This window comes from Haliotis rubra, unplaced genomic scaffold (genome assembly GCF_003918875.1).
Source record: "Haliotis rubra isolate DU_JTF1 unplaced genomic scaffold, ASM391887v1 Scf423, whole genome shotgun sequence".
NCBI lineage: Eukaryota > Metazoa > Mollusca > Gastropoda > Lepetellida > Haliotidae > Haliotis > Haliotis rubra.
Window position 1 is genome coordinate 512070 of NW_025767106.1, and position 15286 is coordinate 527355.

The following is a 15286-nucleotide window of genomic DNA, read 5'->3' on the forward strand; positions in this document are numbered from 1 at the left end:
CCATGCTCCTCGACCTCCCCGAAGCCCATTGCCTCGGCGTCCGAGCCCGAAAGGCGTCAGAGGCTGGGTCTCCTCCGTGAAGAGGACCCTAACCCCACCCGGTGGACTGCCTCCAGCTGGGCACCACAGGAAGGAGGAACAGACCGACTGCTCCACGCCAGCGCCAGCCGGGCGGCGTGGACTCCCGTCTCAGACGCTGAGGCAGGCCAGGCAGAACTGGTGCCTCCGCTCTCATAATGGTGTGCGCAAGGACCGGAATACCAGGAATACTCAACGGCCTAAGCGCCAAGCTCCGAGAGAGGGACTGGGAGCACCTCCTCTCTCGAGCAGCCGAGGCGCCCGGATCCGGCCAGAGGCAACGGATCGACAGACGCCTCAAGGCTGAGGGATCGGTCGCGCCAGCGATCCCACCCTCGACTCTCACTCCCCGTCCGAGTGGGCGAGGAACTCCTGCCGGAGACTCTCCAACCGACTCACGGACGAAGGACTTCATTGAGTCCATCTGCTGCTGAAACATCGACTCCATTAGAGACATGTCAAAACCACTCGGTGGTAGGAGAGGGAAGGGCCACGGGATTTTTCCTTTTTGACGCCCGCTTAGATTTTGACGGGGAACCTGCGCCAGGTCCTCCGCCACCACGATCTCGCAAGGTAAAACAGGGTGTCGGGTCGCCCGTCTCTTCTGTGCCCGGGGAAAAGGCCAGACAAATTGAACATGTATCAGCCACATGGCCCGCCTTCTCCAGACAGGCCACGATTGGGAGTGACTGTCAGCCCGGGAATACTTCCCCACAGACCGAACAACAGGTAAAGCCTGAAACAAACACGTAAACATGTTAGTTAACTTGTGTACAGCAGCAGATAAACACGAGGAAAACATTGAAAAATACGTGAAGGTTACCACGGAAAGTAATAGTTGGTTTTAAACGCAATATTACGCACCACGCTGCACGCTTAAACTTCCCGCCATGGCAGAGCAAACTTGCGTAAACCACGGGAAAGGTTGGCGATTTTGATAGTACTTATACAAAGTCACAATTATGAAAACAACCACTGTAAGGTCTTTACTGTTATTGTTTTGTGACAAATAAAACCAAACATACAGGTGGTGTCTCAGACATCTTAAAATACAGCGCCGTACGGCTCATGAAAGGTAATCTCAACGAACGTCTGTTCAGGGCCGTGACAGCAGAAGGAATGATGATACGGGTCTAGGAGCCTACCCAGTTGGTGCGCATGCGTTAAGGGAGGTAACTCCGTGAGGTAGGGTCCGTATAATAAATAAAAGAGTTTATTTATTGTACAATCTTTTTATTCAAAAAACATTGATACAACTGTCACAGGACATTTTTCAGCCGGAAAATGCATAATATGTACCCCAAGGACGATCTCTCTGAAAAAGAATGCATAGTATCCAGATGGATAATGGTTTTCCATCATTTTCCATCATCCACCCACCTGTCCATCCATGTAATACAATTTTCAAATATAAGAAAGCTGTTGGGTACTAGTAAATGATAAACATGTGTACTATTTATATTTATGTGGCAATTTTGTACAATGATAATATTTGCAATTCATCGGTCCGTAGATATTTTACAAGCTTTGAAGTTCTGTCAATTATTCTTAACTAAAATTATTATCAAAACTACCTATAAATCAGTGCAAAAATATCACTAACTACATGAGTGAATGCATGTAGATTAAAGCCGCTGTCACATCTTACGGTCATGAACGTTGTTGACCGTAATCATTTGAACGCAGTTCACCGCAGTGCCACTACGGTGAACTAGACTGAAATAAGGTGAAGTAGGTTGGAAGTAGTAGTAAATCGTAGTGCCATGTTACCACAGTGTACTACAGTCAACACAACAGTGCAGTAGGGTCAATTACCGTCTACTAGGGAGAACTAGGGTCAACCATGTTCAACCCCGTTCAAACTACGGTACTGGTACGGTCTTGGCATTCAAGCTAACCGTAGAGATATATTGAACATGTTGAAATTGTTTTTGTTCTAACCACTGCTAAACCCTGGGTTTGCTGAAGTTTAAAGTATGCTCATAACTATGGTGATCTGTGTTGAACTATACCTAACTACGCTTTAAGCAAATGATAAACATGTGTACTATTTATATTTATGTGGCAATTTTGTACAATGATAATATTTGCAATTCATCGGTCCGTAGATATTTTACAAGCTTTGAAGTTCTGTCAATTATTCTTAACTAAAATTATTATCAAAACTACCTATAAATCAGTGCAAAAATATCACTAACTACATGAGTGAATGCATGTAGATTAAAGCCGCTGTCACATCTTACGGTCATGAACGTTGTTGACCGTAATCATTTGAACGCAGTTCACCGCAGTGCCACTACGGTGAACTAGACTGAAATAAGGTGAAGTAGGTTGGAAGTAGTAGTAAATCGTAGTGCCATGTTACCACAGTGTACTACAGTCAACACAACAGTGCAGTAGGGTCAATTACCGTCTACTAGGGAGAACTAGGGTCAACCATGTTCAACCCCGCTCAAACTACGTACTGGTAACGGTCTTGGCATTCAAGCTAACCAGTAGAGATATATTGAACATGTTGAAATTGTTTTTGTTCTAACCACTGCTAAACCCTGGGTTTTTTTTGCTGAAGTTTAAAAGTATGCTCATAACTATGGTGATCTGTGTTGAACTATACCTAACTACGCTTTAAGCAAATGATAAACATGTGTACTATTTATATTTATGTGGGCAATTTTGTACAATGATAATATTTTGTAATTCATCGGGTCCGTAGATATTTTACAAGCTTTGAAGTTCTGTCAATTATTCTTAACTAAAATTATTATCAAAACTACCTATAAATCAGTGCAAAAATATCACTAACTACATGAGTGAATGCATGTAGATTAAAGCCGCTGTCACATCTTACGGTCATGAACGTTGTTGACCGTAATCATTTGAACGCAGTTCACCGCAGTGCCACTACGGTGAACTAGACTGAAATAAGGTGAAGTAGGTTGGAAGTAGTAGTAAATCGTAGTGCCATGTTACCACAGTGTACTACAGTCAACACAACAGTGCAGTAGGGTCAATTACCGTCTACTAGGGAGAACTAGGGTCAACCATGTTCAACCCCGTTCAAACTACGGTACTGGTACGGTCTTGGCATTCAAGCTAACCGTAGAGATATATTGAACATGTTGAAATTGTTTTTGTTCTAACCACTGCTAAACCCTGGGTTTGCTGAAGTTTAAAGTATGCTCATAACTATGGTGATCTGTGTTGAACTATACCTAACTACGTTTAACTACATTTAACTGTGGTCAAATACGATCTACTACGTTCATCCCCCACTACAGTCAACTACGTGCATGTCCGCACGATGTGACCGCCGCTTAAGATTGAGTGACTACATATGAAAAGATTATTGGACATCATTTTAGTTTATTGACCATTTCCTGTTGCCTATGTGACTATATTGTTTACCATCTGTAGGTTAAGACAGTTATCCTGTTTAGTGTTGACCGCTACTTTGCTGCCAGCTCATTGCCACACAGTGGTAAGTAAGGTGTATATGTTGTGAATACACAATGCCATTCAGAGAGTGTCAAATGTAACACATGATATATTTGGGATAACACTTTCTCAGTAAACTACAGATTCCAGTTCTTCTGTTGTTGGGTTTGAGTCTCAGGCAGGATTCGAACCCACACTCGGCAGGCACCTAATTGCCAGGACATTAAGTCAGCTGTCTAACCTACTCAACCACACAAAGTCAGCCGTGGTGGCAGAGTGGGTTAGACTGTATGTGCTGGCAATAAGATGCTTGACTCCGAGAGTGTGGGTTCGAATCCTGGTTCGGACACAACCCAATAAAGTACTAAATTCTATAGTTCACTGAGGAAGCATAAGCCTAACTATAACATGTTACAGGTGTATATGTTGTATATATATATATTGACTTTATATCATGGCAATTTGTTGAGGCAGTAAGTATATATTGTAATATGACCAGTTATACTTTTGCATTTAATTGTAGCTACTGTTCCATTTACATCATATTAATGTGTAATTCATATTAATACTATGTGATATGGTTGGTGTAATAAATCCATCAGATATTTTAATAGTATTTTTATATTTCCAGAGCTGAATCTGACAAGTTAACTTGGTTTACTACAAAACCACTGCATTAGCTCATTCTGCGTTTTTCATAAAACTGAAGCCTCATCAACTAGTAGTGGACGAGGATCTGGTTTAAAAAAAGATGGACATACATAAAGTGGAAACTGCCTAAAATGTCTGAGCAATCTCGCGATTTTGTTTGATTATGTTTGACGTTTTATTACATTGTATTTTTATAAATGTATTACTAAACTAACTAAACTTAATGAAATTTTATGGAATAAAACATGTCATATTACTTACAAATGTTTTATGTTATTCTGCTGTATCCACACACACGCCAATGGTTGACATTTGTAGGGTTCGATAAGTTTGGATAAGAAAAATACCTGATAAGTAAAGAATTTTGGCGAGTCCCTTGAAATTTTACTTATCAGGTTTCCACTGTAAATATGTTACAGGGGATGTGTGAAACCAGGCATTTCACGCAATGCCTAAAAGAGACAGTGATTTCGTGACCCCCAGGGATTTCATGTATTCCCTAAAATTTCAAGGGATGTCATCAAATTACAATTTCAGCACACTTTTACAATTTCAGTTCATTTGACAAGGCATTTAAAGAATTAGCGATGTTTTTCAAATGTTTTGTTTTCTTTATTGAAAATAGCTGTTTAAGTTTAAACATATTAGGCCATCCATAGAAATAATTAGGAGATAAACATACTGTGTTGGAAAATCAGAGGTATATAACGAAATTATAATAGCTCTAAATTTGATCTAAATCTAAACGCATCATTTGAAATTAATTATGTGCCCGCAATTATGTAGTCTGACTGCAGCATTGGATAGTTGACAGCCTGAAACATGTCTAGTCTGACAATGACCTACCTTCAAGGAGGGTCTGCATCACTCTGAAGGCCGAGACCAGGAGCTCCGGTTGTAGGACGTCCGACACGTCATCCCCGATCTGGTTGTAGCACTGTGCTAGGGCAGACCCACCCAGGGTCACGCTACTACTCAGGTTCACGTATAACAGCGTACCTGTTCAAGATTTCAGACACCGTTAAAATATGTTGTGATACATAAAACCACATCTCAAACATCAGTTATAACCTATATCCATACAGACAACTCTACAATGTCTAGCCATCATAAACTACTTCATGATCAATACTCTCAGTTCGGCATGTAAGGGAGCTTGTTTGCATGTTTTTAGGCAATATGTTGTGACCGAATTTGTTCACCCTATGTGATGTGATTTGCTTGCTCTTTCACATCGGATTTGGTTTCCTGATCTCCTAATTTGTGACTAACAGCACTGCTACGTATTCGATTTTGCCAAATGAAGAGTGCATATCTTTCCCCATGTTGGCATAAGCAAAGGTTACTGCAGTAAACCCCATGTCTGGTACTGCAACAAGAGTGATACTTTGTTACAACATGAGTGTGTAATAAAGGTGTTAAGCAGTGTGATGGAGCAATTTCGTAAACGTTCCACACTGCTCTCTTTTCATATATCACTGACAGGTGAAGCATGTATATAAATGTGATAAAATAAGGCATGTTGACACTGCACTCAGCAATACTCCAGCTATATGGTGGCGGTCTGTAAATAATCGAGTCTGGACCAGACAATCCAGAGATCAACAGCATGAGCATCGATCTGCGTAATTGGGAACTGATGACATGTGTCAACCAAGTCAGAGAGCCTAACCACCCGATCCCTCAGTTGATGATACACAACATGCTATATTCATCTGAAGATATAACATACTTAACACCACATTCAATACAAATCAGAATTATTCATGTCTGCATAGCCTAACATTTATTTTGTGAATTGTCCGAGAATGGCCACATGGAGAAGTCTGACTCTGATATGCAGATGTGACCTTACCTTCCCCTCCGAGACACTTGAGGTCAGGGGTCACTGTTCTTGTGACATCCGGACAAGCAGCGTAGGAGGAGACCACTAACGTTCCTGTTAAAAAAGAAGAAACATGAGCCTATTATGTGCCTTTTCAAAATGGCATCTGGGTTTTGTGCATAGGAACAAATATCTTATTATTGTGGGTTACGTACATGATTTCCAGTAAAATATACTGTAAACGTATTATATATCGCGCAAGTGATATTTTCGCGCAAACTATTTTACCGCAAAAATTTATACACAGCGAATAAGTCTTTCATTTATTCAGACTCTACCCACGCTCACCTGTGAGTTGTTACCATAACACATCAAGTTTGAAGACAGAAATCTACGGGAATCTTAAAATGACGACTGATAGTAGCATAAAAGAATCACACTTAACATGTCCCGACATTTTCTATTTTGACCAATTGTAGTGACAGATGGTTTGATACAAAACGGATTACCAAGAAACGACTCGGAAACAAATAATACAGCAGTAGTTTTTTTATTTATTCATTAAGACTTTATTTATATTTATTCCTGCATATCACGAAATGAAATCACAAAGTCTGGAAGTCCAGGTGTCTTAGGGGTAGGTGCTTTCTTTAACCACATTCGCAATGCCATCGTCAGATCGTCAGAATTCGGAACATAAGACTGATGTGTTTTTCATCTCTTTATATAGTATACTAGTACCATCACGATATCTCACTTCCTAAGTACTTAATACTTCCGGGAGTAAACGTATCACAGTAAATATCGCGCAGGTAGGGATTTCCTGTGAGTAAGCAATACACGCCGCCTGACAGGTTAAGCCACTCTGTTTGTTTTCATTGCTATTAGTGGCGGCCAAAGAGACAGCTGGCAGTTCCGGCAATTACTGATTACGCGATTTAGTCTAAACTGTCAATTCCTCGAAATTTGCACCAAGCGAAAAAATGTATGTTTACAGTATTCAAATTCTGTTCCTTAGGAGGCAAACACCACACCATTAGATCACTGTCACCCTAGACAAATATAAACACAATATGGAACACCTCTTCAGTCACACATTGTGAACACTAAGCCTTGCTATGAATGCACAAAGCTGGAAGTGGTCAAATGTAACAAATATTTGTCATAAATTACAAAGTACAAAGTACAAAGTACAAAGTACAAGTGCTGGTGATTTGGTGCCAGATGACTCGGACACTATCTGTCTACACCAAGATTACTGAAATTTGTAGCTAAGAAATTGTAATTCCAAATATAACTCCTGTCATGCTGGTCAGAAAAACTGATTGGTTTGAAAAGCATTTCCTTGCCGCCCCCCTCACCTGGTGCCTTGACAGTTTCCTCCCCGACCCGTGCTGCCATGCTGAGGGAGTCCTTGCCTCCGTCCACAGCGATGCCGATCTTGCCCATCAGGTCACACATGGCCTTACATGCATCGACCAGTGCAGCGCCTTCTCCTGGCAGCTTGGCCGCCCACATCCAGTTGCCGCTACACTTGATGTCCTGGTGCACGCAAACAGAACATACACTGCTACAGTGAGTGAGTGACTTCAGTTTTATACTGTACACAGCAACAAAACTGTGACTGTCCCAGTCCACCCAGCTGTGAGCCTAGTGGCCGCAAGAGTTGTATGATCCCCAGGGAGTTGGGATTGATAATACAATGTTCCGTTTGAGTTTAACATCAAGGGAAAATCAAAAGCACCTTTGAGCAGCTGAGCTGGATATTGGCGTTACACAAATATTAGTATAATAATTATAATTCCCGCTGTATGGGGGCGGCCTGTACAAACTCGAAATGTGGACCAGACAATCCAGTGATCAACAGCATGAGCATCGATCGATCAACTGGGATACGATGACGTGTGTCAACCAAGTCAGCAAGCCTGACCACTTGATCCCGTTAGTTGCCTCTTTCGACAAGCATGGGTTACTAAAGATCAATTCTAACCCAGATCTTCACGGGTCCACACACACTGCTACAACAGGAGGAGGGAAGGTACTCTATGTGCAGTGATGGTGTTAAACATACTTTCTAGATTGGGCATATGTGCTACACTTATTGTCGCCTTCTCCCCATGTGTATTCATGCCTCCCACGTGTTGAAGCATGGAATACAAGAAACATACAGTAACACAGTCACATAATATGACTGTAAGGGTTTATCATGGTCACCCTTACTTAAATGTAAAGGTTATACTTCAGTTTCATTTTAATTTCATATAATTCTGATATAGTTTATAATTTCAATATGTTTATGAACAGGTATGAACTCATTTATTGTTTTAAGTACTCTTTTAAAAACAGTCCTATTTACAAATCCCCATTCTGATGCATACATTTAAATTTGGTCAAGTATTGTGTCAAATGCTGACAAAATACAATTACGAGGCAAGTTAATGTCGATAATGCAACCTTTGCATGACAACAGGAGTCCATAATTCTGTACATAAGGGACCATTCATAATTTATGGCTGGGGGTGTGGGGGGGGGGTGTTGATGATGATGATGATTTTTATTGAGAAGGATGTACAATTTGAATGTGACCCCCCTGCATGTCATGTACAAAATCAATGCCCCCCTTCCCTTTCCTATATTTTTTGTATTTTTATGTACAAATTGCTGACACCCCACCCCCACCCCTACTACATTTGTACAAAACTGTTGACACCCAACCACCCCTTCCCTAAAACAAAATGGGTGACCACCCTCCCGTGAAAAATCAATTATGAATGGTCCCTAAGCACATTTCACCCTATATTTCTCTAGTAATCATAATCATTATAATGATAATGGGAATAAGCATAATGGGAGCGAACCCTAATTTCCATGAATTCATCAAATTGTTCATTCAGAAATGGCTGCTGAAGTTAATGACACTGGAATTGAAAAATTCTTTGCCTGTGACATCAAAGAGTGTATCTTATTCTGTAGTTGTTAGTATTTTCAAGACCCATTACTTGCCTGCACGTCACCACAAATGTTAAACCATTCACTAACCTCACAAGCTGCTGTGGTCAAAAATCCCTTTCAGCTAAACGTACAAGAGTTGTCCCCCTTCCTAAGAGATATCATGGAGCCATTTTGCTAAAAGGCTGACTTGTCTCAATAGGTATATGTTGCTTGTATGTTAATGTTTTCAATCTCTACGGTCAACTAAAATGAATCGGACCACAGAGAAAGAACTACTAAGCAAAGAAAACATGGAAAAAGTACTGCCTTCCCAGTTGTTGGATGTCTGTTTTGGAAACATTCAAAATGTCCTACCTTGAGATCTGTGACGCTGGCAAACATGAGGTTAGTGAGACACTCGGCCACAGCCATCCGGGCACCGGCCTCGGGGTTGATAAGACCTTTGATTGGCTGCTCTCCAATGGCGGTTGCCGCACCAACCTGAAACCGGATCGGTTGACATTGTATACAGGATTCCATTGCCAGTTATCAGGCACTATAAAGATAGTGTTGTACGTCTCCTGTACCCTATGTCTAGTGTTAGAGCTGACTCAAACATGGATGAGGTGCTCACAATGTGTCATCTGTCTAACCGTTAAACAAACTATATAGAGGAAACAATGGAGGACAAGCATGTCTTTTATTGCAAATGAGTGAGTGAGTTAGTTTTATGCCACTTTAGCAATATTCCAGCAATATCACAGCTTCACACATTGTACCCATGTAGGGAATCGAACCCGGGTCTTCGGTGTGAGGAGCAAACGCTTTAAACACTAGACTACTCCACCACCCCTTATTGCAAATGTTGAGGCTGTTTGCTCCGGTGGTGTGGTTCAGTCCAAATTGCAATACAGAAGTAAAGTTCAAATTATGCATTTTAAACGTTTCTAGAAAGGATTTGCCTTGAAGGTTGTGTTGTGCTATAGGTGGTATTATACAATATCAATGGATAAAAAATATGTCTAATTAAAATCATTACTTCAAAATTTGTTGTTGCTTTTTCATAAAGTTCACACCATCCTGAATTCTATGTTATTGTTTTAAGTTAGCACTAAGTTAAAGGTCACATGCAACGTAAAACACAACTTTGCAGATTCTGATACCTTTCGGTATGGACATACCGAAACAAATCGTCAAAAATGCAAATTCAACTTATAAAGTTGAAAAATAACGCGATGAAAAAAAACGCGCGAAATCGGAGTTCAAACATTTCACTAATTTTCCCAGACTTTTCTGGGGAAAACGGGTTTCAACAGCTGGGCTGCTTCATAGCACGATAAAGTAAATAGGTTCGAGTGCAGCTTGGAAGCGGTTGTCGGGTGAATACCGGTGAAGGCTTTGGTGTGAGCTATTTTCTAATGTTTTGTTGATATCTCACGAAGAAGCTTTGATATGTTATGACAGTAAATTAACTGTTTATATAATTTCATTTGTCTATTTCACCACACGTTCTTCTTACCGAGTCATCTCTCAGTTCGATACTTAAAAGCAATGTCATTATTTAGAGTTGACAGAATTTCTAACTGTGATATAGATATGTCGTTGTCACAGACAAAACTCAATGTCTTGTTTTATTGACACCTGTGTGTCTGCCTGCCTGTCTGCTAATGACAATATTCAATACACAGCTGCTATCACTGACCACATGCAATTTGAACTTAACACCAATCAGGCTATACACCATAAACAAAATGCATCGATTTATGGCCCGAGTTCGGTCTCTGTCACATTATGTAATTAGACAGACAGGCAGGTGTGATACTTGAACACATGACATGTTATGATGTCTGTTGATTGCAAAATGTTATACACAAACAATGAGCATGTATTTACAAAACCCAACATCTCTATATATATACACACACAATTAGCCGTGAAGGCATCTGCAAATGAACCAGCCGTTACACTTGAGTGCACACCCACACGCTCTGACTGGGTTCAGTATCCCGGCTGCTTCATTTCCTTGGAAGTAAACCGAAGTACACAATTTTGCACTTTTGATTTGCGATTGTACGCTTATAATTTTGTTTATATATTTTTTCGTAACCAGCAATGTATATTATATGTCATGAATAAGTGATAATTGTGTTTTAATTATGTTTGATTTTTTGGTTGCATGTGACCTTTAAAAAATGATAAATTAAGCCATGAAGCTAAATCTTCTGTATGGGTCCTGTTACCATGGAAACACTTCTACAGACACTGAACATTAGTTATGCCAGGGCAACCAAGACAGCATGATCTAGTAACAGCTGAGATCTAATGTGATTTCCCACATGTGCCAGTCTTTTGACAGTCAGTTTATTTTTATGCCACTTTTAGCAATATTCCAGCAATATCACGATGGGGGACACCAGAAATGGGCCTCACAAATTGTACCCATGTAGGGAATCGAACCCGGGTCTTTGGCATGGCGAGCGAACGCTTTAAACACTAGACTACTCCACCACCCCTTATTGCAAATGATGAGGTTGTTTGCTCTGGTGATGTGGTTCAGTTCAAATTGCAATACAGAAGAAGTAAATTCAAATGTGAACGCTTTAACCGCTAGGCCACTCCACCGTCCCTCATTTGACAGAATCCCAAATGGAACTTTCTAAAGAATTAAAAGGCAGTATATACAGAAGTAGCTGACTGCCCAAAGCCTGCCTCAATGTCAGCGTGTCAAGGCTGTAATCTCCAGATGAATGTCATTAATACAACTCACGGCATCGAAGTATGAGGTAGCGGTGACGGCCACGTCTGCGAGGGGTGTGTGCAGCGGACCCACACACTGCTGCTGGGCGACCAGTCCCGTCACCGACCGATCAACCTGAAACACAAACACACCATACTGTCACAGCAGCAGTTCCTGCAGTACAGCTATCCATATCCAGTACAGCTATCCATATCCAGTACAGCTATCCATATCCATCAAGTAGTAAGCCACTTGTCAGTCAGTCTGAAACTTGCATCAAACTTGTTGTTCTCCCAGTTATGTTATGTATATAAATTGTCTGTGAGGTGGGCAAGTGGATCAATTTCCTGCATTTTGTCTGAAAGGTCACTTCGAGTCTACTGTTACTTATCTAGGAAAGAAGATGTAACTTAAGGATATATATACTCCTCACCCTATGGCAAACTAATAGGACATCTTACAGCTACAAGGGGGCAGCATTCACCAAACACTTACTACTGGCATAAAAATCACTAAGATGAATCACAGCAAATATTTATCCAAATTGCATTATAACTTCTCCCAACAATTAGTAGGGTTGCTAAGATACATCAACATATTTTGATACTTGTGTCTCTCTATGACGACTATCATGATCTACTGTGAACAATGTTTGTATGAAATCATTCATGTTCTAAGCAATCTGTCCCAAGAGATTGTTTCTATCAAGCAGTTTGTGTTGAACACAGTGTATTTTGATTGATCTTTTAGTTTCATGGCAGAAAGGTAAAGATAACCAGAGTTGATATCTTGAAGGGTTGTTGTCGATATAATGTAAACCATTCATGAAAAGGATATTTCCCCACAGCAATACAAACAAGTATTGTCACTAAGGTGACATAATCCCCAGCCGCAAATTATCAAATCAAACTTAAAAAGTAATGAAAGTGAAGGCTGTAGTTTAAGATGAAGTTAAATGTCAACAAAAGCATGACCAGTCAACCTGCACCTTCCCGAGATGATGCTTTGTGTCAAATATGAAGATAGTCAGCGAATGGTTTGTGACAAGGTGAACATGTATGTTAACAAACTAAAATTTTCCCAAACCTGCAGAGGTTTTTAATTCTTTGAAGAGAGTCGTCCTTGGGGTACATATTATGCATTTTCCGGCTGAAAAATGTCCTGTGACAGTTGTATCAATGTTTTTTGAATAAAAAGATTGTACAATAAATAAACTCTTTTATTTATTATCACGGACCCTACCTCACGGAGTTACCTCCCTTAAGCGCATTGCACTAACTGGGTAGGCTCCTAGACCCATTATCATCATTCCTTCTGCTGAATTCTCATCAGTGAACAGAATTGGGGAGGTGGGTGGGGCCCTACCCAAGGGCGACTCTCTTCAAAGAATTAAAACCTCTGCAGGTTTGGGAAATTCTTTTTCAGAGAGATCGTCCTTGGGGTACATATTATGCATAAACACAGACTCCCAAAGACCGGAGGCCAGGGAGGAGGGAATTCTGTCCAAGCACACACAAAATATAGCGATCGTATCATGGAAAAAAATTGAACAGGCGCCATAACACTCACCTGTCACTCGACCCAGTTTAAGCTTCGCGAGAGGCATTATGGGAGGGGAACTGACAGGGAGGATTTGTGCTCAAAGACGACCTCTAGCATAATGAGACATTGCACGTAGTGCGAATGTCAGTGAAATCCGACCCACTAAGTGGCTTCTTCATGAGAGCACCGTAGGGGGAAAACAAAAATACCACTCACTAACGATATCGTAACTCCTTAGAGAATCGAAAGGGGGTACAGGTTCTCTGAGTGCTCGTAGCAGACATGTCAATAATGGAATCTTATTGTACAGCAGCGTCAAAACAAACCAATAAACCAAGACTCACTCGGTCAGGGTGGCAGGACACTGTCCACTGGAGAGAACAGTACGGCCAAAGTTAGCACGATTACGTGAATGCGTATCGAGCTGATAGTGGCGTATAAACGTGCTTGGCCGGCTCCAAATAGCGGCAGAGCAGATCTCTTCAATGGGGAGTGCCGATGCAAAAGCTTTTGATGCGGCTACTGCCCTGACCGAGTGAGCCTTCAACCCCTCAGGGGGAGGCTTGCCCTTAGCCTGATAAGCGGCACAAATACACGAAACAAGCCAGCGAGACAAAGTTTGCTTGCTGCGCTGGCAGACCAGCCTTCCGCCACCGTAACAACAGAACAGCTGGGTACCCGTGCGGATCCCCTGCGTTCGTTTGATATAGACTTTGGCGTCTTCACGGACATCCAGCGGGTGAGTGCTTTCGTAGGAGTGGTCCCCGATGTGGAAGGCTGGGTAAGAGTAGGAAGTTCGATAGGAGCTGTCACATGGAAGCGTGATCGACCTTCGATTCGGTAAGTATCTGGGAGGCGAATGCTGACACGATCCGTGTGAAACACAGTCAGCGCCGGGTCGGACGACATAGCATGTATGTCGCCGACTCTTCGACCAGATGTTACCGCCACCAGAAACACAGCTTTCCAGGTCAACAACTGAATGGAAATAGCCCGATAGGTGTGAGAAAGTGGGACGGACAGCCAATCGAGCACGATCGACAAATCCTAAGGTGGACTGGTTCGCCTGAGAGCAGGTCGAATCCGTTCAGCGCCAGCTAGAAAGCTGCCGAGAGGGTGCTGCCCCAGAAGAGCACCATCGACAGGGGTGTGAAAAGTGGAAATAGCGGTGGAGTAGCCACGAATGGTCAGTCGCCAGGCCTTCTTCCAAACGAGCTTGCAAAAACTCCAATACTCGGACTAAATCCGCAGAGAAAAGGGATCTGCAATGCCCTATCTGAACACCAGCGCGCATAGCGGGACCACCTATCCTGCGTACTGAGCGTTTGTCGAATCCCCGCCTCGAAGCCAGAATTGTGTCTGCAACTGCTGCAGAATTCCAGCGTGCCTCGAGGTTAGACCTGACAGAGGCCAAGCCACCCACTGAATCCGTGGATTTGGGTGGGAAGCTCCGTTCTGAGTGAGAATGTCCGGTCAGCAAAGGTAATAGAACAGGAGGCTGAGCCAGAAACCACGAGAATTACCGGAAACCAGCTCTGTGACGACCAAAGCGGTGCCAGTAGCACAAGTAGCCGAGCTGGCTGGGTGGACAGCTGTGAAAGGACGCGGGGAATGAGTGGTAGCGGGGGAACGCCCAGAGCACTTTGCCGTCAATCTAACAGGGAAGGCGTCGCAGCCAACGCCTCTGGTCCGGTATTCCGAGAGCAGAACACGGGTGTCTGATCGCCCCGCCGGGGCGCAAACAGATCCACCTCGAGCGACCCATTACAACTGGGAGATTACTGTGAATATCTGCCTGTCGAGCATCCACTCGTGCGGGGCCAGGATCCGGCGAGAGAGCGCATCTGCTCGCACGTTCTCCAGCCCCGGGAGATAAACAGGGAGTACCTGACAATCGTACTGGTCGCTCCAGAGGAGAAAGTCCCACGCTTCCCGGAGGAGCGCTGGGGACACCGTGCCTCCCTGCTTCAGGATGTACGACATGGCCGTCTGGTTGTCTAACTCAGTCTCACAGTCCCCGAGCCTTCTCCCATTCCGGCAGGAATAGAGAGAGGCCGCCTCCCACTGGGATATGGGGTAGGAGCGCG

The 15286-nt window shown here is 42.6% G+C and overlaps 1 protein-coding gene across 1 annotated transcript in view; it reads right to left on the reverse strand.

Annotated features, from left to right (window-relative positions):
- LOC124288742 (phosphoribosylformylglycinamidine synthase-like) overlaps nucleotides 1–15286 on the reverse strand; it is a 198754-nt gene that overhangs the window by 159400 nt on the left and 24068 nt on the right. The window contains 5 exon segments of the mRNA XM_046725271.1: nucleotides 5011–5163; nucleotides 6020–6103; nucleotides 7351–7531; nucleotides 9296–9421; nucleotides 11688–11792. Coding sequence (XP_046581227.1) covers nucleotides 5011–5163; nucleotides 6020–6103; nucleotides 7351–7531; nucleotides 9296–9421; nucleotides 11688–11792 — 649 coding nt within the window.